General features: G+C 38.9%; 3 protein-coding genes across 4 annotated transcripts in view; 2 read left to right on the top strand and 1 right to left on the bottom strand.

Annotated features, from left to right (window-relative positions):
* Positions 1-170, bottom strand: part of Mgam (maltase-glucoamylase) — a 139,952-nt gene extending 139,782 nt beyond the window's left edge. The window contains exon 1 of the mRNA XM_090333430.1: positions 56-170. Within this exon, the coding sequence (XP_090189556.1) occupies positions 56-145 (90 nt within the window). The 5' untranslated portion in view covers positions 146-170. The remainder of the gene's footprint in view (positions 1-55) is intronic.
* Positions 171-5,542: 5,372 nt separating this feature from the next.
* Tas2r38 (taste 2 receptor member 38) lies at positions 5,543-6,496 on the top strand. Its single transcript, XM_090332418.1, has one exon. The coding sequence runs from the start codon at positions 5,543-5,545 to the stop codon at positions 6,494-6,496; it is 954 nt and encodes a 317-aa protein (XP_090188544.1).
* A 9,947-nt stretch (positions 6,497-16,443) lies between these two features.
* Clec5a (C-type lectin domain containing 5A) lies at positions 16,444-24,197 on the top strand. Of its 2 annotated transcripts, none has more exons than XM_090332416.1 (6): positions 16,444-16,643; positions 17,106-17,204; positions 19,734-19,793; positions 20,100-20,278; positions 22,522-22,628; positions 23,802-24,197. In XM_090332416.1, exons 2-6 carry the CDS (start codon positions 17,126-17,128, stop codon positions 23,911-23,913), a joined length of 537 nt encoding a protein of 178 aa, XP_090188542.1. In that variant the 5' UTR covers positions 16,444-16,643; positions 17,106-17,125; the 3' UTR covers positions 23,914-24,197. The 2 variants fall into 2 exon arrangements, with proteins under 2 accessions (XP_090188542.1, XP_090188541.1); XM_090332415.1 differs by having other exon boundaries at positions 16,990-17,204.
* Positions 24,198-24,326: the final 129 nt, after the last annotated feature.

Below are 24,326 nucleotides of genomic sequence, written 5' to 3'. Positions count from 1 at the left end.
GAGTTCTTGTCTCACACCCAGGGAAACATTCAAAAAGATTTAGTAAATGTCTTACTTCCATGTGTGGGCTCTGCCATGTGTGCCTCTTCTCTGCCCCGGCCCCTGTGATCTTCTGCCTGCTCGTCTGCAATCCAGGAATCAACATGACCACAGACTCCTTTGGACATGGCTTGAATTTCCATGTTGGCTAGTCAAAGAGAGAGAAAACTCAAAAAGCTAGTGCTACCCAATGTCCCCTTACTGTTCTATGCTAAGCTGTGTTAGAGAAAATCAGGACATAGCTGAATATCATCCAAGGTTTTCCAGCTCTATTGACTTCACCTAAAACATCCTCTCAGGCCCTGCTGAGGAAAGGGATCATATGTGTGTCCCTGGTCACAAGATTCCGTGTTGGTGTCAGAGCTGACTAAACTAAGGGATGGACTCTTAATCCCCAGTCAGTCCTTAATTGCTCAACACTTTATTTTTTGCCAGTCATGAACTTAAGCTCAAGGGCTGGGCACTGTCCTTGAGCTTCTTTTGTTCAATGATAGCATTCTACAATGTGAGCCACAGCACCACTTCTGGCTTTTTCTATTTATTTGGTACTGAGGAATAGAATCCAGGGATTTGCGCATGCTAAGTAAGCACTCTACTACTTAAGACACATTTCCAGCCCACCCATCCATATTCTTTTGACAAGTGTGGTTTAAAAACTTACATGCCTTAAAATGCAGGAAGTAAAGACATCCTTTCTTTCATGTTTTACTTCCTGTTTGTTCCCTCATCATGACAAGTATATATATATATATATATATAATCTGTGTATATCTATACATATATGTATACGTGTGTATATGTGTGTATGTGCGTGAAGCAAGCTGATTTCTCCATACTATCATTTGGTTTCACATACTTACCCAGACAAGAGGATTTGCATGCTTTCAGACAAGTTACCAAATTCCCAGGCAGATAAGACTTCTCTCTCTCTGTCTCCCTCACTGTCTCTCTTTCCTCTAAACTTTTTAGTCTTAGGACCATCTCAGGATATCTCAGAACAATGAGTCTGGTTAGGATCCAGAGATCCTCGTGTCTCTGCCCTCTCCTCTGACTGAAGGCACTTTAGGAGCCCCCCCACCCCGCCCCCATCCTCAAGCATGCTATTCCAGTGCAGGGATTCTCAGCACCCTCTAACGTTGGCCACTGGGGCAGGGCAGCAATTCTGTACTTCAACTCCTAGGATCACTGAATCATTTCACAGAAAGAAAAAAAAGGAATTCTTGGGGTGTGTGTGTGTGTGTATGCACGCTTGTGTGCATATAGGCAGGCACCCAGAGATGTGTGGGGCTTTTTTTTTTCACCAAATTTTGTGGTCATTTGAGAGGTCCCCATTGTGTATCTGCCTTTGGAATTTTGTAACTGTTTCCACATCACACTTTCTCTCTAATATGATTCTAAAACATTCCTAATGAAGCTGTGACTTTGGTCTATCTGTAACAATAAACATTCAGATAGTTATATATCTCTACTCCTTTTAGAGACGTATAAATACTACAAATTTTTAAAAGTTCATGACTTGAGCCAGGTGAAGTGGCTCACAGCTCTAATCCTAGCTAAGATTTGAGGCTGAGATCTGAGGATCAAGGTTCAAAGTCAGCCTGGGCACAAAAGGACCTGAGATTCTTATCTCCAATTAACCTCTAGAAAATAGGAAGTGGCACTGTGGCTCAAGGGTAGGGCAGTAGCCTTGAGCTTAAGAGCACAGGGACAACACCCAGACCTGGTTCAAGCAACCCACACACACAAAAAAAGCTCATGACTTGAAACAAACTATAGATCATTTATCAAGACAAGTCTTCTGACAAGCAAGCTTGTGTGTTCATGGGAGGTTGAATCTAGCCTTGTGTCTTGGCACTTAACTTTCTAGATTCGATAGTTGTTCAGTTTGTCCTTAAAATTTAGAACCACTAGGACTTGTGGCCATACTGACTCCATCTCTTACAATCTTTAGTTCTACAAAGTTCACTGTATAATTTTCTTCCTTTCCCTACCCTGAGGTGTGTACCAGCCCTGGTCCTTTTCAGTTTCTCTTATTCCTTTTGCTTAGCAATGATTCTCCAGTGTCCCTTACAAAGTCTAGAACATAATTCTTTCTTAATAAATGTCATGTAATATATCCATCTATGTGGTCATTGGAACCATTAGTGTATTTCAAGGGAATGAGATTTGATATCATTTGCAATTACATACTATCAAGCTAGTAACTACTCTAAAAAGAAGTCAATCTAAGGGATACAATTCCAATGACTTGAAATAAATGGCAGCCAAAGTCCAAACCCAAGTGCTATGGTCTATAGAATTCTCAAAGTAGAGGGATGGTAAGTTTTTACTAGTTTTTGTTCCTGTTATGGGTTCCATTGTTGATTTTTTTTTCTTTGTTGTGAGGCTTGGACTCTGGGCATTGTCCCTGAGCTCTACAGCTCAAGGCTACCGCCCTACCCTTGAGCCAAGCCCCATTTCCCATTTTCCTAGAGATTAATTGGAGATAAGAGTCTCAGGTCCTTTTGTGCCTGGGCTGGCTTTGAACTGAGATCCTCAGATCTCAGCCTCCTGAGTAACTAGGATGACAGGCATGAGCCACCATGCAGGCTGTTCTTAGCTTCTTGAGTAATAGTTTTCAAAAGACAGCCAATTTCTAAAGGCTATTCACACTGGAGATTATGTGCCAACCCAAACATTCCATTGCATAAGGGAAGGGTTATCACAGAGGATTTCAGCTACTGTCTCTGAAAGAATCCTGTATTATGGAGAAATAATAGCACAATTTAGTGTCTAAGAAATCAATATATAATCAAATATTTCATTGGTTCTTGATATAAAGATTAACATTTTCATGTGAATTGCTGTAGCCCTGTGGTTACATAGCTCAGTATGGACTGTAGAGTAGTTTCCATCTAGATCTTGTGGGGTTTTTTTGCCCCCCATCCAGAATCTTTAAAGAAGCAACCACTTTTAATTAAAAGCTTTGGTACAAGACTGCCACCTGGTGTATGGTAAAGAGAACTAGGAAAAAAATCAATGAATGATTCAGTGGGTGACATTCTGCTGAGGACCCCATGAGATAGTCACCATGAATTAACTGTAACCACAATACTTTGTAATTATATACAATGGAAAAACTATAAGGATAACACGATGTACAGATCAGAATGAAATAGGACTAGCAAACACTTTCAGTAGTCACTGATTTGTACCTCAACTTACAAATAAACAAGGAATTTCAAAGGAAGATGAAAAAGATGATGTGCAGAAACAAGTGAAACAGCACAAATGCCTATTTTTTATCTTTGGTAGCTGTACAAAGGTGTTTCATTTTAACATGTAAGTTTATGGGTATAATGTAAATTGGTCTCCCTCATCTGTTTCAACCCCATCCACACCTTAAATTTCCTACAAATACCTCTTGCATTCAATAATATTTTACATGAATATTTAGAAAAGAGCACTGGATGATGAAGATTAAGACAAATACATTAGAACAATGGTAATATAATGGGCATCACTCCAAGAGAGCTATCATTCCAGGCATACCACGTGAGACCATTAAGGTAAACCTTGCAACATTCTGTGCACAAATTATTCCCATCATCATCCTTGACATTTCATCCGAGATGAATGGGAAAGGCTGAACCTTTCAACTGCTTGCAAACATCAGAAAGAGGGTAAAGTGACAGAGGTAGGCCTTCATGCAAGAGTGCCTTGTTCAAGATACACACTGTAGACAGAGCCTCAGAGAACCTTCAAGTGAAGCTAGGCAGAGTGGGTAGAGAAGGCCCAAGAAGCACCAAGGCTAAGCAAGCAGAACAGGGGTGGAAACCCAGAGGGAGGAGTGAGCCATGGGACTTCTCCTTTCCTTCCATTCTCTCTCATTCCACAAAATGGATAAGGGACCGAGGAAGGTGTGAAGATCAATCATACTAAAAGCAGAGAAATTAAAATATTTGCAAGTGATGCAAGAGAGGCACCAGATCGGGGGAAATGTCAGATAAGGATATGCAATGTCTGAATGATTACTTCTACCATCTGTTGAGTAACAAGCCTGATTTTTTCAGATGCAATCATGAATACCATTGATGTTTCCTTTGAGACCTGGGAGGATTAGAGGTGCTGGAAGGCCAGAGGTGCCGGGGCCAGCCGGCAGCAAACCAGGGTTCGCGGATTGGGATTCCTGAAATAGGGGCAAGGACTAGGAAAAAATAGAAGAGAGACAAACAGATGGAGTTCGGGAGGACTACAGCCCAAGTCAGCAGTCCAAGAAGGCTGTGAGCTCCAGACTGCCGCCTAAGACTGTCCTGTTTATTTTAAGTTCCGACCTTAAATACTCTTCTTAAAACTAGGGAACTGCCAGAGGCTACATTCATACAAAATAATAAACAAATCACATATAGGATAAATGAGAAAGGATTAACATTGCTTAAAGTCATCCTGATAAGAGTTACTTTCTTGTGTATACAGTTGTGTAGGTCCAAGGTCAGGTCCAAGGTCATTGACCCCACAGTCGGTCCCCAACACAGAGGTTAACAAATATTTGATGTTGTTGAAGGTGGGAGAAACCTAGACTTCAGAAATTGCAGCCATGTTTGTTAGAACACATTCCTAGGGATGTTAAAAATATAAGAGGTCTCATTATAGACATAATCCATGAGGATATGATAAGATTACTAAGCACTTTATTTGTAGACATTTCTTCTAAAATGTGAAACTTCATTTCAGAGGCCCTGAACATTTTGAACAGAACAATGACGTGATCTCAGTTGTATTTTATCGGGATCATTGTTGCTTTGTGGAAAACTGGAAAAGTGGGGACAGAATAACCCATGTCAGATATGGCCCCTTCCCTCCCTGTTGATAGCAAGATGCTAGTCTTGATCAGATTAATACCTCTCTTGCCAAGCACAGTGTCTGGCACAACAAAGACATATAAAATCAATGAAACTGTAAGCACTGATGCCACACAATGCCATGCTCTCGCTCACGTTAAAGCACGTCTATGTGCCATGGAGAAGATGGAACAAATGCAAATGGAAAGAGACAACATGTGGGACCTTAGTTCACTGAGAATCTCTGTTTTGCCTGCTTCTATTTCTCTTGAAACCCACAAACAAATCCTACTCCCTCCCACCTCCACCCTCACAGGTCCAGATGGGCATGCAAAACTGGACCCTATCTCATTAGAAAGCTGACCCTATCTTGTTTGCATCCCTGCTGAGGTACTGCAACCTCCTAAGGCCATGGAAAAGGAAACTGGCTCTGTTAAAAGCTTCTGCATCATCCAAGAGGTAAAACCATCAGTCATCTATTCTTACAAGCTTCCCAGATACTCTAAAGCAACATTTCTCTCTAAGCTCCTGCCGAAGGCTTTTCTGTAACCTCCTGGGACAGAGCTAGAGCAAGAGATGGATATTCTGTAAAGGAAGGACCTGATTCCAAAGGTTCCCTTGTCTTTCCCTACTGGATGGTGCTTTAGGTGTTAAGTACATTAGTCAACAGGAGAAGAAGCATCATGCTGACCATGACTCCGCCCTTAACAGTGTCCTTTGAAGCCAAGATTGTGTTTCTGGTGCTTTCCTTTCTGGAGTTTGTAGTGGGAATCCTGGTCAATGCATTCATTGTCTTGGTGAATTTGGGGGATGTGGTAAAGAAGCAGCCACTGAACAATTGTGACCTTGTGATACTGTGCCTGAGCATCACGCGACTTTTCCTGCATGGGCTGCTGTTTCTGAATACCATCTACCTCACCTTCTTCCAGCAGATCCAACAGACACTGAGCCACAGCTACCAAGCCATCCTCATGCTCTGGATGATCACAAACCAAGTCAGCTTCTGGTTCGCTGCCTGCCTCAGTCTCCTCTACTGCTCCAAGATTGCCCGTTTCTCTCGCCCCTTCCTGCTCTCCTTGACACGCTGGGTCTCCAGGAAGATCTCCCAGATAATTCTGGGTGCTTTGTTGTCCTCCTTCATCTGTGCTTTCCTCTGCATGTGGGACTTTTTTAGCAGAGCTCACTTCTTCACCACTGTTGGGTCACCCCTGAACGATACAGAACGCAATGTGCAGGTTTCAAAACTCCATTTATTTTACTCATTTCTCTTCTGCAATGTGATGTCTATCCCTCCTTTTGTGTCTTTTCTGGTTTCATCTGGGTTGTTGATTTTCTCCCTGGGAAGTCACTTGAGGACAATGAAGTACCAAACCAGAGAGCATGGGGACCCCAGCCTGGAAGCTCATGTCAAAGCCCTCGTATCTCTGGTCTCCTTCCTCTGTTTCTATGTGCTCTCCTTCTGTGCTGCTCTCCTCTCCATGCCGTTACTGACACTATGGCGCATCAAGGTTGGGGTGATGGTTTGTGTAGCTGTGATGGCAGCTTGTCCCACTGGCCACGCAGCCATCCTGATCTCAGGCAGTGCCAAGCTGCGGAGGGCAGTGAAGACTATTCTTCTCTGGGCTCAGAACAGCTGAAAGGTATGGACACCCCACAGGGTAGTTCCCAAGATACTTTGCTGAGGATGGAGGTCAAATGACTATGCGGCTGATGTTGAGCATTCCAATTTCTCTCTAAGACAACCTGGAAGCCTCTCTGCTTAATAACCATTGTTTTACTCATAAAAGAATATAATAATTAAAGCTCTCCAAGTGAGATAGACAAGCATACTAGTCTTGATTCCTTAGGTTGGTTTGGGGTAATGTACAAATTAGAAAGGTGAGGTTTGCAGGGTAATCCCTTTCTATACTGTGGCTTGTTATTATTGCTCAGTATGACCTAAACCATGAGAAGTCACCACTTCTGAAGTCCCCTCTAAATCTCAAGACAGTATGGCTGGCTTTTAACATGGCGATAAACAATTTGTCCAAATGGTGCTTTTTATAATAGTTCAAAGTATTTGCTACTATGGAAATTATATCATTTTCAAATGGCACATTTTGTGTGGAAGCATGAAATTAGAAAAGAAAAGCTCAGAACAGCAATGTTCGTAACTCCAGCTTCAAAAGACACTGCATTCAACTGCCAATGGATCCAATAGATAACGGTCAATTTGTCTGTAAAGACAAGGATTTCCAATGAACTTCCACATGCTTTAGGAGAGGTGATGTAGCTCTGTGCTCAGTGGGTGTCCTGTTAACCTTCTGACTGCGCTATTTGCTTTGCTAGACAATATCTTGTTGATCTAGTTAAGGAACCTGGCAGAAAAACCTAATCAAAAGGGGAAGATTGTACAATCTTTGTTTTCCTGTATAGGAACTAGCCTGACAGGCTTTCCTCAAGACAACTTCCAAAACACTCAAAAGAGAAATTTGAACACAAGACATTAAAATGCTGAAAGACTTCAACCTTGTGGTGGCTCACTCACTTCTGCCTTATTTCTTCCTGCTGTGGGTGCTACAGGAGACCTGCTTTCTCATTTCAGGTACTGGGTCTTGATATATCTAATTCTTTTTCTGTTTTCCCAAACAGATTAGCCTTTTTCTCATCTACCATGGCTAGAAATTCTATAACTTTATCTGACATCTTTTTCTTTGGAGACACCAGTATTGTCAAAGGCTTCCCTCAAAGACAGTGATCCTCACTGTTAGTTATACAAATAAATTACTTACGAATTTTACTTTCAAAATGTCAATACCTAACCTACATTCTAGGCTAGAAAGACTAGATATTTGGAGATAGAACCCAGATGGCCTAGTTTTTAAGCTGATGATTTAATCCAAGGTATAGCAAATGGTGAGAATTATTACCATCCCACCCAACTGTACTGTTGTCTTTTAATTCCACTTTCCTGGAGGACTCTGAGGAATATCACATTATTTAAAAAAAAAAAAGTGGAGGAGCTGGGAGTTTGACCTAGTGGTAGAGTGCTTGCTTAACATGAAGCCCTGGATTTGATTCCTCAGTACCACAGACACAGAAAAAGCTGGAAGTGGTGCTGTAGCTCAAGTGGTAGAGTGCTAACCTTGAGAAATGCCCAAGGACAGTGCTCAGGCCCTGAGTTCAAGACCCAGGGCTGGAAAATAAATAAATAAATAAGTAAGTAAGTAAGTAAGTAAGTAAGTAAAATAGGGCCGGGAGTTTGGCCTAGTGGTAGAGTGTTTGCCTAGCATCCACAAAGACCCAGGTTCGATCCTTGGTACCAAATTCAGAGAAAAAAAAAAAGCCAGAAGTAGTGCTGAGGCTCAAGTGGTAGAGCTCTAGCCTTGAGAAAGTCCAAGGACAGTGCTCATGCCCTGAGCTCAAACCCAGGACTGGCGTAAATAAATAAGTAAAATAAAAAATAAAGAATTTAAGCTATGCACATAAGGTCATAAAGGATGAGACTAAATGAAATGAATTCTAGAATATGGAAACAAGAGGTTTATCTTTGTGATTGTTGTTCTTACTGTACGATGTTATTTTTCTTTTTTTCTTAATGGTTAATCTCATGTGGTTATTATAACTGACTTTGTTACCTAGCATATTGTATACACAATTATTTGTTTATTTGAAATAGGGAAGGGAAGGGGAGAAATGAGATGATTGGGAGGGGTGGGAGGAGAGAAATGGGGACAAAAACATGAGAAGAGGTATCAATATGTCAAAAGTATGCACCTACTGACAAATGTAACTATAACCCCTCAATACATACCCTGACAGTAAATTTTAAAAATTATAAAAAAATAAAAATAAAATTTTATATAGAAATATAAAAACTCTACTGTTTTATTTTTATTAAAAAAAGTCTTCTTTTCTTTCTCCTTTGTGAAAGCTCTTAAAGACTATTTTTCAGAACAATTTCAGGTTCACCATAAAATTGAAAGAAAGGTCATTCTACAGCTCCCCCATTACCAACACCTACCACCATAAGAGTGGAACTGGTGTTACAGATGATCAGCCTACACTGACATGTCACGATCACTACCATTTTAATCAACATATAGTTTAAATTTGGGTTCACTCTTCCTGTTGTTCATGTTATAGCTTGGATAAATTTATAGTACCATGTAGTGACCATTGTAATATAACATAGAAGATTTTCACTGACATAAAAATCTTTTGAGCTCTGCCTACTCATCCTACCCACTCTCCCTCAATTCCTGGGATTCATCATCCTTTTTTCTTGTTATTGTTGGTGGTGGTCAGGGGGTTTGAACTCTTGGCCTCCATGCTGTTTCTGAGCTCTGTTGCTCATGGCTAGCACTCTATCTCTTTGAGCCACAGTTCCACTTCAGGTTTTCTAGTGGTTAATTGGAGATAAGAGTCTCATAGATTTTCTTGCCCAGGTTAGCTTCAAACTTTGATCCTCACATCTCAGCCTTCTGGGTAGCTAGGATCACAGGCATGAACCACCAAAGCCTGGTCCAGAAGTCTTTTCACTGGCTCCACCATTTCCCATTCTTATAATGCTACTCAGTTGGAATTATATAGGATGTAGCCTTTTCAGATTGTCTTGTGCTGATAGTTTTCTGGACGTGAGCTTTCAACAACTTGGAGTAAATCCTGAACAAATCAGATAAGGTCCCGTATGATACAGCATGTTTAATTTTAAAGGAAAGCACCACAATTCTTTCCAAAGTGTTTATACCACTTGATATTCCCACAGCAATGGCCAAGAGTTTCTGTTGCTCACAAACTTGCCAATACTTGGTGCTCTGGGCCATTCTAAAGACTATATATTGGTATCTTGTGTTTTGATTTACATTTCTCTGCTAATACATGATGCAGAGAATCTTGTCATATGGTAGCTCGCATGACTTTATTTTTGACATTATATATTGGAGATTCCCCTCTAATGTTATATAAATAACAGCCTGGTTATATACCCACAATTGAGGATCAGTTGTGTTGTTTGTAGTTTGGAGTTATTATCAATAAACTTCCTGTAAACACTTTTAATTCATGGACATAGTTTTCATTTCTCTGAGGTAAACACCTAGGAATGAAAACACCATTTCATAAGGTTAATACAAGCTTAACTTTAAAAGAAACTATTTATAAAAAAATTAAATTAAAAAAAGATAATGCTGAAGGGTTTCCCAAAGTGACCCTGATGTTCTTGTTCCAGTCAACCCTGTAGGAAAGTTGCTCTATACTCTCACCAACAGCCATTTTACTTGTTCTAGCATATTTTTCAGGTAAGGTCCGACTTTTTTTCATGACAGGTACAGGCCTGAATAAATAAAATAATAGCCATGTGTCAGTCTTCTCAATTTTGGTCATTCTAATGGGAGTGAAATGATTTTAATTTGCATTTCCCTGATAGCAAATGACATGTAGTAAATTTTCATGTTTGGCTTGATCATTTGTATATCTTCTACTATAAATTCTTTGCTGGCCTATATGCTTATACTGTGTTGTCTTCTTATTGTTGATTTATGGATTATATAGTATTGAATTTTTGGATTGGACGCATGTGTTTTATGTATGTATTCATACCAAAGTTATATGTATATTTATAACTTGTAATCTTATAAAAGTCTGTTTTCTTATTTTAGGCATGTGTATATATATATATATGCAAAATATAGACATAATTATGCACATGTGTGAAAATATATAGGTGGGTATACAGATAGATATACACATACATATAAATTATGGAGAGAAGTCATTTGTCTTATATATACTATGACAAATTTAACCCAAACTATTGCTTGCCTTTTTATTTTCTTTTAATTGTAAAGTAATGAGAAGAAATTCTGGATTCATAAAACTCAATTTGCATTTTTATCTTTAAAATACTTTTTATATTCCAAGACATATCTGCCTGTCTCTAGCTTTAAAAAAAATCATGATTTAATAGTTTTTTTCATATGTGTATATGTGTATATATTAGTCCTGAAGCTTGAACTCAGACCCTGGGCACTGGTTCTGAGCATTTTTGCTCAAGGCTGGCACTTCTGACTTTTTTTGGGACTTAACTGGAGATAACAGTCCCACTGGTTTTCCATCTTGGGCTAACCTCAAACCACAACCTTCCACTGAGTAGCTCAGTTTACAGGCATGAGTGACTAGTGCCCAGCTTAATTTTTAAGAGATTTAATATTTATTTCTGGATATAGAGTTTAGTTTGAATTAATTTTATATAAAACAGCTTGAGTTAATGTTATATTTGGCTATATAATCCACTTCAAAAGATATTGAAAGGATTAAGTTTCATTTTTTTGTTTTTGTTTTGTTTTGTTTTGTTTTTGTGGCTCTATCTGGGAAGCCTAGAGCCATTTGTTGAATCCTTTTGTTTTCTCATTAAATGACTTGACATGCTCATTGAGAAATAAATGATCTCCATATGGTACTTCATCTGTTTGTCTATCTTTAAACAATACTTTAGGAGGAATCAGGGAGGGAAATGGAGACAAAAAACATGAGAAGTAATGTACCTACTACCTGACAAATGCAACTGTAACCCTTCTATATATTACCCTGACAATAAAATAAATAAAACAATAATTTAATTTCCTTGATTTCTATAGATCACTGTTTAATTTATTTTACTTGTAAGAATCTCCAATAAAATACTGTTTATAGTTAATGTGAGAATATATCCTGGCTTTTTTCTCTATTTTTAGAGAGAAAATATTCAATATTTTATAAGCTATAATAATATTAGCTATATTTATTTTTAGATTCCAATTATCAAGCTATGAAAAAATTATGTTTACCTTAAGTGTCCAAGCATTATTATCATCAGTGAGTGTTGAATTTTATTAAAAGTTCTCTCTGCAGTTGGGTGATGGCATGTTAAGTATGTAATCCTTGCTACTCAGGAGGATGAGATCTGAGCATTGAAGTTTGAAGCCAGCCCAGGTAGGAAACTCCATGAGACTTGTATGTGCCACTGACTTTGTAAAAAGAAAGAAAGCAAGCTGTGGCCCTAGTAGAGAGCACTAGTCTTGAACAAATAAGCTCAGGGACTTCATTCAGGCATTTACTGATATAGTTCTCTTGTTTTTCTCCCCTATTTTGTTAGCATGACAAAATACATAGCTTAGTTTTTTACTGTTATGTAAATCTTATGATCCTAGGATAAGCTTCACTTAACCATAAATGTATTACTTTAAACATTGCTGTATTTGCTTGCTTTTATTATATTTACATGGAATATTGTTGATCTCAGTCTCTGTCTCTCCCTCTTATTTACTATGTGTTTCAAGGGAAGAAATTTTATTCAGATCTGGAAATTAAGTTTGCTTAAGTATGCATACTAACCAACTAAGCACTGAGGTCTTAATTTCCACAATGACCCAATTCTTCATCAGATTCTGTCTTAGATTGCTAATTGAATGTCTATGCTGAGCAGACCTTAGCAGTTAGTTCTGATGATTTATTTACCCATTGCCTGGGTCTAAACTATCCTCTTGGACACAAACACTCTCACCTTTAGTTTCATTTTGATCCTCAATTCAATCAAGAATTAACACTAACTTTAAGAAAATCATTCATTGAAACAAATCCTCACATTTTGCAGTAATAAATATTGAGTATCGCAGACACCTAGACTTCTTGGCCTGTGAATAGACTACCCTATCTCTGGGTCCCTCCTCTGAAATCATCAGAGTACAGAGAAACAAGGGTCAGGGACTGAGTCAGCATTTCAAGCCAATGATGTAGACAATCAAGGAATGAGCCGTTAGATATGGGTCACATTACAGAGCCAAGTTTGAGTTGAGGCTTTTCATGTCAGTAACCATAATAGAATCTGAAATAATCATAATCAGTAAAGTGATTTAGTAAAGATTTAAATAACACTGAGTAGGATGGATATGAAAGAAAGGAGGATCCATTTGTATTTCAATTTCAAAGAAAGGAAATTTAGTCATGGGTGAAGAAAGCAGGAACAGAAAAGTTGACAAGATATGAGAGTTTGGGGAAAATTATCATCATCTTAATACAGTGTCTTAATATAGTGTTGACAGAAAAGGAGGAATCAAATAGGATTTCAATGGGGATTGTTAATATGATGCAATCAATGAAAATGAGGAAGTTGAGAAAGGAAGTTGACTTCAGTTTTAGAGAAATGGTTAAGACTGTTAAAACTTGGTTAACATCATGTCATCAGGAAATTTGGGGAAATGAATGACTAAAATTCACACTCCATGCTTAAGTAAACAGAGATATATGGCCATTAAAAGGGATGGTAGTCAAAAAAATTACAGGTTTTGGCTTGGGTTATAAAAGTAAAGTATAGGCAAAGTTAAAGACCATGAAGTTCCTAGAGGAGGAAGAGAGTAAGAGGCTGTAAAGATGGTAGATATATATATGTGTACATGGTTTATATATTTTAATCATATGTATACTAGTCAACTGTATACATTAAGATATATGTACATGTAAGTATAGGTAAAGCTACTCATTTAAATATTGCCTGAGAAGGTGCTGGGCTTTTAAAAGAACTGGAGAAATGAGAAAATGACAGGATTTTCAGTTTTTCTGTATAAAGAACACCCTAAATATACTTAACAAGTTTTATAGCTATATTAAGGGAATGTCCCAAATCTCTCTCATGATAACTCTTTTCCTAATTATTCAGAAAATATGCTTCATATACCTGATAGTTATTTTTACATTACGTATATCTATACTTAAAATATAGTTAGGGGAAACTGAAAAAGTACCAGTGGTTAGCAAGAGTATTTATGTCATTGATTTACTGAGGCCCAGTGTTTTGTAAGCTGCAGACATAGGTCAGGCCCTCAGGCATCTCTTAGAGGCAGAAAAAAAACAAACAAACAACAAAAAAACAAGAAGCACCACCCCCACACACAACCCCAAAGGAAAGCAGGAAGAGCATAGTTATCCCTTTATACACATGAAGATTTTAAGTGTCCCAGACATTCCATTCTCAGGTTCATTACTGAAATTATTAGTGGCAGGAGTTGATACTTGAATGCCTCTACAAGTTTGTCTCAACATGTATTTAAAGTAAGCAACTGTGTAATTAGCGAAGTATAAATCCATGCTTTCTCATAGCACTATTTTATATCGATTATTTTCCAATAATAATATTTTAAGTGTTATTTTTTGTTTCTATTGAGGAAAGCTGAGAAAGAGAATTCAGTTCAGGGTAGCACAGTTAGCAATTAGGTGTGAATTTATAATAATAATGATCCTTGCAAAATTTGGCTCTACTGAACTAAACTTGAAATGCCAAAATATCTATTAATAGATAAAAAGATAAAAGTATTTTAAAAAGGATTGTTAGTCTCAGAAAACTAAAAGTAGAACTGTCATACTAGCCAGCAATTTCACACTGGGAACATATTCAAAGGAAATGAGGATAAGTATATTAAGTAGATCTCTGCACTCCTGTGTCTGTTGTAGCTCTATTCACAGTAGGTAAGAAATGAAAATAACCTAAGTATCCATTAACAAATGAGAGGATAAAGAAAATGTCACACATGCGCACACACTCACACACACATGCACACACACACACACATGCACACATACACAAACTCAGACATTTCAAACTACACAAATCCTCACTTAAATAACTCTGAAAGACATGTTAAATGAAATAAGCCAGACATAGACAAATATCACATTATCTCCCTCATGTAAAATATAAACCAACTGTTCTCACAGAAGGAGAGAGTTGAAAGGTGGTTTCCAGAAAAAATGGAGGATTGGAAGTTGGAGATTAGGGGAGATTGGTCAAAAGGTACAAAACTACAATTAAATCAAAGGAATCAGTTCTAGGATAGCAGGATGATTCTAGCTATCAATAATGTGTCAGGCATTGCTGTATAGCTTGCAGAGTGGACTTTGAATGCTCTTTTTTATTCTAAAGGGGATATACAGAGGGATACAGTTATATAAGTAGGTAATGAGTACATTTCTCTTTGAACAATGACACCCCTCCCTCATTTTCTCCCAGGTTTTTCCCTCCTGACACCCCCCCCTCCTTCTCCATCATACATACAAGGCAAAAGGTACAGAAAGCAAAAGCAATAAAAGGGGGAAAAACGGGATAAGAACCACAAAAGTAAAATAAAAGCCCTCTTGTTTCCATTTCATGGAGCTCATTTGGATAAGCATCATTTTATATGATCATATGTACATGACTACTGGGCCCTTGTGATCCTGCCCTAAAAAGGTAGATGTTTGAGGACGTCATGTTTGTGAAAATCTCTCTGATTTGATTATCATGAAGTATTTACATATACACAAACAACAAATTATACCTAGAAATACGGTTGGTTTTTTTTTTAATTTTTTTTATTGTAATTAGTAAAAGGGTTACATGATATTTGCCAGATAGAAGGTGCATTAATTCACATACATTGATACCCTTTCACATGTCTTGGTACCCATTTCCCCCCCCCCCACACCCCTCACACGGTTGGTTTTTTTGTAGGGGGGTTGTGTCTGTTGGTTTCTGTTTTCTTTTATTGTTTGTTGATACTGGGGGAGGAGGTTGATTGAACTCAGGGCCTCACACTTGTTCACCTGGCTGGCTCTTCTGGTACTTTACCACTTAAGCCATGTTTCTTGCCCAGCTTGTTGCTGGTTTCGTGGGACATGAGCTTCTCCAACTTTTCTGCTTAGTCTGGCTTCAAACTGTGATCCTCCAGATCTTGAGCCTTTTGAGTAGCTAAGATTATAGATATGTGTCACAAGCACCCAGATTGTTCAATTTTTATGTATGCCAAAGTCATTAACATGATTTCAAACTTAAGCTTAACATGGACATTGTCACATAAAAACCACATCTCTTTACAGCTCTTGGAAAATCTTGGGAATGTATTCTGCTTAAGCCACACAGTTCCTCTGTTTCTTAAGTATATTTTAAGCTCTATTTGAACAAGTATTTATCTATTTCATTAAGTCTGAAGTTGTAACATCTTAAATTTATAGCATTCATTTATTTGCATATTTCACAAAATCCTGGATGGCATCATTGGTAAGATACCCTATTACATGCTACATCACTAAGGAAGAAAAATTAAAGCTTGCCAATTAAAATAGTCTGCCCTCCATTTCCATGAATTTCACACTTACAGATCCAACTAACTGCTAATCAAAAATACTTTCAAAATTGCATCTATCAATTTTAAAGTTGATTTTAAATACACAAGAGGTTTCCAGAGATTCTATGAATAGTCTCTGTGTGTGTTTGAGAGATGGTAGGCAATATGATGAGTGTTTTACACATATATGTGCAATAAGGGTGTGCCAGGCCACCATGTGAAGACATGGATCCAAAGAGAACTGATAGGAAACAAGTTTCATGTTGTTAGCAGACAATGCTAGAGTAGAATGCTAACAACTATGGGAAGTTCACATAGGAAGAATTAAGCTCACGTTGAGGCTTTTCTTTTTCAAATTCTTCTAGAAACACTGCCCTGTGTTCTGACTCCTCTAGCAGGAACTTCCTCTCATCGTGCTAGAGGTTCCCTTCCTCTTTTTGCCCTGTCGGCTCCCTTTGCCAAGAGCACTGCCCAGTCAGAGACATTCACTTGGAGATGCTTCCATGACAGAGCAGCTGTGGAGGAGAAAGTCCAGTTGCAGAAGACAGTCATTCTACCTGGTACTTAGGACTCTATGTATTAACATCGACCTGCTCCAAGACCTGACAACCAAGAGGCCACTGGAAGACCCTCATCAGCAAACCAGTCCAGCCTCCCAAGGAGAGAGCAGGTAAGTCTATCTGTTAGAATAGACTTCTATTCCAGAACAGAATCTCTTCCCCAATGCTAGGACCTCCAGAGATGCCTGTTCTGCCACTCACTACTCTTGACAAATTGAAGAATGTGACTTCTATACCTGAAGTCAGTGTGGTTAATACGACATGCTAAGATCCGTGGGAGCAAAGCTCATGATTATTAGATAAGAGTTTAGAGGCCACAAGATGAGGGAAAGGCTAATCCCTAGAGCTAAGGAATGAAGGAGAAGCAGTGCCACCAGGTTTGAAGGCTCTCAGCCAGCGTCAGATCCTGTCTATTTTCTAAATATGTCTGGGTCACCTCCTTTCACTTGTCCACAGCACACCTGTCTTCCAGCCCCCACTCCTTCAGGTGCTCTAAGAACGAGGGTTGGCTGAGTGCTGGAGAAAAACAACTCTGTCTCCAAGTTCTGATGCGGCTGCCCCGATCTCTGTAGGCTTCCACGTCGTCTTCATCATGAACTGGCACATGATCATCTCTATGCTTCTTGTGGTGGTACTTAAAGTTGTTGGAATGACCTTGTTTCTGCTGCATTGTAAGTATTTGAGCAATTACTTACCCTCATTACCCTGGTGTGCTGCTCTTTCAGGCCCTAGATGTCTTCACTTGAAGTCAACTGACATAGCCTGAGGCTACTCACAATGCTCTTTTCACACTCCAGCACACGCAAGGAGCCAGGTTCTCTGGTAGACCTGGGGAAAGACAACTGTCCAATGTGTGGTTACAAAACTTAGTTTTTCCAGTCTTACTTGGATTATCTGAGCTGAAGTACTCAACAGGGCTTCTTCTTGCTGCTAAGATTTGAAAAGAGTTCTATGTCAATGATCTTGATCTGTTAAGAGCTGAATTACAAATGAACGAGATTTAACTCACAGGTGAAATGACAAATTGTAAACTGTATATGTATAAGTTAATTCATCCCATGAATTAATTAGTAAGAGGAACGCTTCCTATCAAAGCACTTCACTGTAATTTAAGAAAAATAGCACCTCTAGTCCCTGAGGCCAGTAGGGAAAACAAACGAAGAAGGAAATGTGAGTGGGCAGGTCACAGCAGTTGGGTAAGAGTAGTCTTTCTTGTGTAATGCCCGTGAGTTACGAAAGCAGAGAGGAAACACCAGGACAAGTGAGTGAAGGTTTCCACATGGGCCGGGCCTGAGTCAGGTTCCTACTCATTCCCGGTGCCCTAGAATCCCCTGCGGGCCTGAGGGTTACGTCCTCTGTGCAGCCACATTTGGAGCTGACCTTCGTGGCTGTGCCATAGGTCTGGGCAGGAGGACCTGTGTGTCATTCCCATGGACAGCCAGGGAGGGGATGGTATACACAAAGGTGTTCTCCCTCGTACCATCCAGCCTCCAAGAGCGCGTGCTGACCATCTTCTCCCCAAGAAACTTTCCTGCAATGGTTTGCAACTAATTCTCTTCTTTTCTAAATAGAAAGAAATCAAAACTAGACTCAGGGAAATTTCTTCCGTTTCTTTCTCCTTTCCTTTTTTCTTCTTTGTGGTGCTAGTAATCAAACCCAAGTGGGCACTCATGCAAAATATGAACTCTGCTTAGTAAATTATACTTGAGTCCTGTGTGAAATATCTGATCTTCAGTTTTCTTCCTGGAAATAAGGACAATTTGTGTGGAATCAGTTAATGTAAATATGCTTCTAAGACACTGCAGTGTGGTCATACAGAAGCCATGCAGTGCAAAAACCACTGTACTAAGTATGCTAAGTAACAGAATTTATATGCCAAAAAGTGTGGAATACAGGACATGGAAAAAGACCAAAACCATGACTTTATAAAATATAAAGCATAATGTAATAAATCATGTGGAAATAGATGATAAATGATACACAGACAGACAGATGACAGACAGATAGATAGATTTGGCTCTTCTATTAACTTAAAATACTAGTTATTCTTGACATCTTTAAGAAAATACCTTTCCTTGTGCATCTTTATGTCAACCTAGAATAGCGAGTCATATGAACAAAATATTCACAAAATATATACAATATGTAAATGTACATGTATAAGTATTATCTTTGTATATGTATATGTATTTATATATACATATATTTCATGAATATTTATATACATATGTATATATATTAGTTTCCTTCAGTTATAATTTCAAAGCAGTTACAAAGTAGTTTCTGATGAAAAGCAGGATAGTACATATTATAAGAATTCATTGAATCAGGGAATGAAATAAAAGAATGAATGCCAACGTGTAAGTAAATAAAAATGTATATGGGTAAAAAAAAAAGTGATCTTTTCCAACAATAATAAATAGCTGAGTGTTGAGTAGAGATCTGGCCAGTCTGTGTTGAAACACACTCTTACCTGCTTATAGGAAATTCCAAAATGTCCACCTGGTTGTTTCATTGCAAACATCCCCAGATTCTGAATCCTGTCCCAATTAATTGCCATCTTTTGGGCTGTGCTAATGAGAACACTTACTATCTACCAGGATTATAAATTTGTGTAAGGGGGTTGAGACAGAAGATATGTAAGAACAGCAGAAGTACTCTCTAGATTCTGGGTGTAAATGCTCCCAACTTTCCAGACCTCTAAACACCTCCATTACTCTTCTCTTTTACTCTTTTCCCCCTCAGTATGCCACACCTACCACCACACCAGAAGAGAGAGACAAAGAGAGACAGAGACAGAGAGAGAGACAGAGACAGAGAGAGAGGAGAGAGAGAGAGAGAGAGAGAAAGAGAGAGAGAGAGAGAGAGAGAGAGAGAGAGAGAGAGAGAGAGAGAGAGAGAGAACACATGAATGAGGACTAGATGTTAATCACAGAAAATTGTGTGGTTGTTAGAAATATCCAAGAAAGTACCTGAAAAATTCTAACTCCCACATAGTCATAGGACTCGGTCCATGCTCTGTGTTTTAGTCACCATACACTAAGCTTTATGTTGTTGTTGTTTTTGTCAGGATAATGTATAGAGAGGTAGTAGGTGCATTACTTCTCATACACTGATAACCCTTCTCATACATTGATACTGCCTCTCATGTTTCCTTCCTCCCACCCCCTCCCAAGCCTTATGTTTTCTTTTGATTTCAGTCTCACAGATTTTTGGGAGCAGTAATGATAGCCTCATCCCTACAAGAAACTATGCAACAGGTAATGTGTATGATTTTACCATCTCTCCACCCATTTTCTTATATGCTGAATTTGCTTGACTTATTGACTGAATTTGACTTGACTTATTGCGTGCATTATTAAGGAACTATTGTGTACAAACAGGCCATTAAAGCAAGACTTTCTGGTTATTCCCTACAAGTCAAGGACAGAAAAACAGACATTCCAACTGGGTGGAATTTCTTCCTGGATTAAGAATGATTTCAGTTACTGAAATAGAGTATAATATAATAAAGTAATTGTAAAAATATAATAAAATAATGCTCGATTACTCTATGACAATTTCAGGGCACACAATCCACACCACTTGTTCTCCAAGCATCTCTCCAGTTTGCCCCAAAGACTGGGACTTTCATCTAGGAAGGTGTTTTTTCTTTTCCATCACTGAATCACCTTGGACCAACAGCAGGGATGACTGTGTAAAAAAAGACTCCACTTTGGCAGTTGCTAATACACCTGAGAAACTGGTAAGCGCATGACATGGCACAGAAAGCCAACCCACCCTATACAAGCTCAGTGGGTAAAGACAGTGGGAAATGTGGCAGGATGAAATGGGAGGAAAGAATGGAGAGGTGGTTAGCTGTGAAGCTCAAGCTCCTGAGTCTGAAGCTGGGACTGGAAGAATTCCAAGTATATGTGCTTCAGCTCCATCTGAACTAGGAATCCAGACCCCTGGACTTCACTATAAGGCAATGTAGATGGCTAGTATCCTCAGGAAGAGACAGGAAACAGCCAGGCGTAATGGCACACATGTAATCCCACCTTCTCAGGAGACAGAGATAGAGAGACTTGAGGTTTGAATTTTTTTTGAGGTTTGAATTTTTTCCAGTCTAGGCAAAAATTTAATGATACTTGCCCCTCCACATCAACCCCCCCCAAAAACAGGCATTTTGGGGGAGGGGGAGGCATACCTGTGGCTCCAGGTACACGGGGGAGAGAAACAAATTAAAAGATTCCAGTTCAAATCTGCCTCCCCCCAAAAAATGAGATTTTAGGCAAAATATAATTTTTTTTAAAAAAAGAGAGAGTGGCTCAAGTAGTAGAGTACCTTCCTAGCGAGCACAAGAACCGGATTTCAAACCTTAGGAAAATAATAAAAAGTAAATAAATGAATAAATAAAGCACATGGAATGACCAAAAAGCTGATGAGTAAAAGTTATTTAAAATTACAGAATTTTCTATCCACATGAGTGTCTCATCCCGGTATACATAATAAAGAGGAAAAATGTAAATTAATAAAAGTAATAGTGAAAAACAAAGAATCAGATCATATTGAAGCTTTATTCCAGAAAATTCATTTTAGATAATACTGTGCAAAAAAGCTTTGTTTTATCTCCTTTTGTCCCATAATAATCCTGCAGATGTATTGTTAATTTATATTTTACAAATGAGGGAATTAGGACAGAGATAAGTATTAGTCAGGATTTAGGATCATATACCTAAAAAACAGAATATATAATTGAATTCAGATCATTCTGATTCTAAAATTGGTGTTCTGATCAACTACAGACCATAATTGGTTTTGTTTATAGATGTCTCCATAAATCCAAGCATTTGCTTGTGAGGGAATGTGCTATATAATATTCCTGTTTCTCCTTCTACACTCCTTCAATCCTAAAATCCTAAAATGTCTTCCTGTGACTGAGACAAGTTTTGGGATGAGCTTTCTTCTCTGAATTTTGACACTAGGTGAGCAATAAAAGACAGGAGTTGTGATGATACATGTTTTCTGGGTGCCCCAGTAGGAAGAAAAGATGCCTTCAGATAGAAAGTCCAGGAGCAAGGCCAGGGATAAAAGAGGAAACAGAAGGAGAAGGGAAGAGGGGACAAGACTGCAAGTTGCTGTTCTGCTTTCCTCTCTTGATCACAAGCTCAGATTTAGTCCATGGCATTTTCCATGTGATCCTTACAAAAAAGAAAAGTTAAATGGTATGACAATTTAACATTTCATTCAACTTCATTTGGAATACAAAGGCTAGTACTGTGAGAGCCTTCCTTATAGATATGCAGAGCTGCATGCCAAATATGAAAAGATATATTTGAAACCACCTGTTTCCCAATGTATTTTCTCCCTTCCCCATTACCTCAATGTGGTCCCAGGACACCACTGCCAGCATTCCCTGGGCATTTGCTAGGAATATAAGTATTTCGTTCTCTGTGTTAGAATTTCTGTTCTAAAAGCCAAGCAATCTGTGATTTAGTAAGACCTCCAGAAGGTTTGAATGCCTGAAAAGCTTAAGAACGTCTTGCCCGTACAGTGATTCTCTTCTGTAATAATCCTCAACACTCAGGAGGCTGAAGCCAGCCAGTGCAAAAAGTTATGAGACTTAATCTAAACCAATAATTTAAAAAATTGGGCCCAATGGTGTGTACATCTTGTTTCAGCTACAGAGAAAGCATACATAGGTAGATCACAGTCCGGATCAGCCAGCCAAAATGTAAGAACCTATGAAAAACGATGGAGTCTAAAGGGACTGGGGGGACCTGATTCAAGTGACAGAATGCCTTGCCTAGCATAAGAAGAGCCTTGAGTTTAAACCCCGGTATTGCCCCTAAAACAAACCTCTTCTCCAGGGCAAGTGTGTGCTATAGACACCATCAGTTTCCAACCCCAAACAGCTTTCCTTATTCACAGAATCAGATATATCTGGCTGACTCAAAGGCAGCAGTAAAGAAACCATGGTTGATACGTTTGTTTTCTAATTTCTAGACATTCCTTCAGGATATAGCTGGTGTTGAGAAGTATTTTATTGGCCTAATATATGGGGCTGCAGAGAAAAAATGGCATTGGATCGATTATTCTGAGTTCAACGGCAAGTACGTGAGCCTCCCACATTTTTCTGGGGAATCCTGCTTTATGTCAAAAGATCAAACCTGAAATTCATTCCAAAATAGTTTAAAGGCCTAGGCTCAACAATTTGTTTCCGTTTTCTGTTTTCTTGCAATTTTATGTTCTCAGAGACATATTTGCTCTAAACTTCTCATTAAGAAAAGTATGGAACATTTTACAAGAATAAGAGTATTCATATGACAAATTGTGTTGTTCCAAGTAAGACCCAAACAAATTCACATACAAGTTGTTTTTGTGGATCTCATCTTTCAAACTGAAAATTACCCTTTCTTCTTACATGCCTATATGTTTTCCATGATGTAGTTCCTTTAGCTAAAGAAAAGTTATTATGACCAATTGGCCGCTACTTTGAAAAGCTGTGGGCTTCTAACTTCCAAGAGTGATCTCCAATGACTCATCCCATGGGGAAAGACTTTGGCATAAAATGTAATATTCACATTGTTCCTATGAAAATGCTGAGCCAGGCAAGGAGCAAGTCAGGACCCCAGCCTGCCACTGTTTTTCCTACACAGCAGACAGAATGAATATTCCTGTCTACAAAAGTGTCAGGTATTGTGCTAAAGTACTTTACAGAATTTTCCGCAGAATCTGCCCTGACAACAAAGTAAAGCTTTATTGCTTGCAATCTAACAGTGAGATTGATGGGAAGAAAGGTTGAAATGTGTAGAGTTTCACATAGCTACAAAGTGGTAGCACCACTCAAATGCACAAATTGTATTACTTTTCCTTGAGACAAGATTCTTTGCTGCTAGATTAAAAGAGAAGTATAAAAAGAGATGAGAGAAAGCCAACAGATACCTCTACCAAGTCTTTCATTAAGCCATCTAGTCTTTCTGCTCATGTACATGCACAGAGTACAAAAACTTAGGGAAAGGAAGCCATGAGATATTTCTGCCCAAGAGTCAGTGACTCCTATACCCTTGCAACCCATGAATACTCCTGGTAGAGTTAAAAGGAAAAAGTGGATCTAGAGCTGGATCTGAGAAGAAGGGAGCTAAGCTGGCATGGAAGGGCTGGTGCTGAGGAAAATTCATGACAGGATTGTCAGCTTGCTGCCTGCCCCCCATTCTCCCATTCTGCAATCAGTAAAGGCGGGACTGAGATCATGAGTCATAAGCATGTTTTCTCTTCTCACTTAGTGTGACCAACCAGAATGAGAACTTCAACTGTGCCACCATAGGCCTGACAAAGGCATTTGATGCTGCAAATTGTGACATCAGCTATCGCTGGATCTGTGAGAAGATACCCTAAGGATCACAGCTGTGCAAAAAGAGAAAAAATTGATATAATAAAGAGAAAAGTTGCAATTGGGAGTAGTCCAGGAATCAGATTCCTGTACCCATCTTCCACAGGTTCCTGGCGGGGCTCCCTAATGAGTCCTCAGAGCAAATCCACCACCCCTGCCACACACCCACTCACTGACCCACAACCAGGAAAGCACCCCTGAGCCTGCTGTTCCTCAAAATCACACTTCCTGTGGCTGCAGCCTTAGAGCATGTCCAATTAATTAGGGACTGTTACCTGCTTACTAGTGAAGGTCCTTGCCTAATTGAAGCAGCGAACTTCATTCTCCATAAGGGAATTAGATGCTAGTTTTCTCTGGGAGACACATCTATGTTTATGAAGCCTGTGGAAATGACGTCTGTGTCTATGGAGCTGAACAT

This window comes from Megascapheus bottae, chromosome 5 (assembly GCF_031878675.1).
Source record: "Megascapheus bottae isolate mThoBot1 chromosome 5, mThoBot2.hap1, whole genome shotgun sequence".
Classification (NCBI taxonomy): domain Eukaryota; kingdom Metazoa; phylum Chordata; class Mammalia; order Rodentia; family Geomyidae; genus Megascapheus; species Megascapheus bottae.
Note: the sequence above shows the minus strand (reverse complement) of the source record. Positions and strands in the feature narration are given on the sequence as shown.

What these genes read in the sequence shown, in the direction of transcription:
- Tas2r38 (XM_090332418.1), top strand. Translation starts at nt 5,543, where the DNA reads ATGCTGACCATGACTCCGCCCTTAACAGTGTCCTTTGAAGCCAAGATT.
- Clec5a (XM_090332416.1), top strand. Translation starts at nt 17,126, where the DNA reads ATGAACTGGCACATGATCATCTCTATGCTTCTTGTGGTGGTACTTAAA. An exon ending in GACCTTGTTTCTGCTGCATT is followed by an intron (nt 17,205 to 19,733) that starts GTAAGTATTTGA and finishes TTTTGATTTCAG; the next exon opens with TCTCACAGATTTTTGGGAGC. An exon ending in CTAATACACCTGAGAAACTG is followed by an intron (nt 20,279 to 22,521) that starts GTAAGCGCATGA and finishes TCTAATTTCTAG; the next exon opens with ACATTCCTTCAGGATATAGC.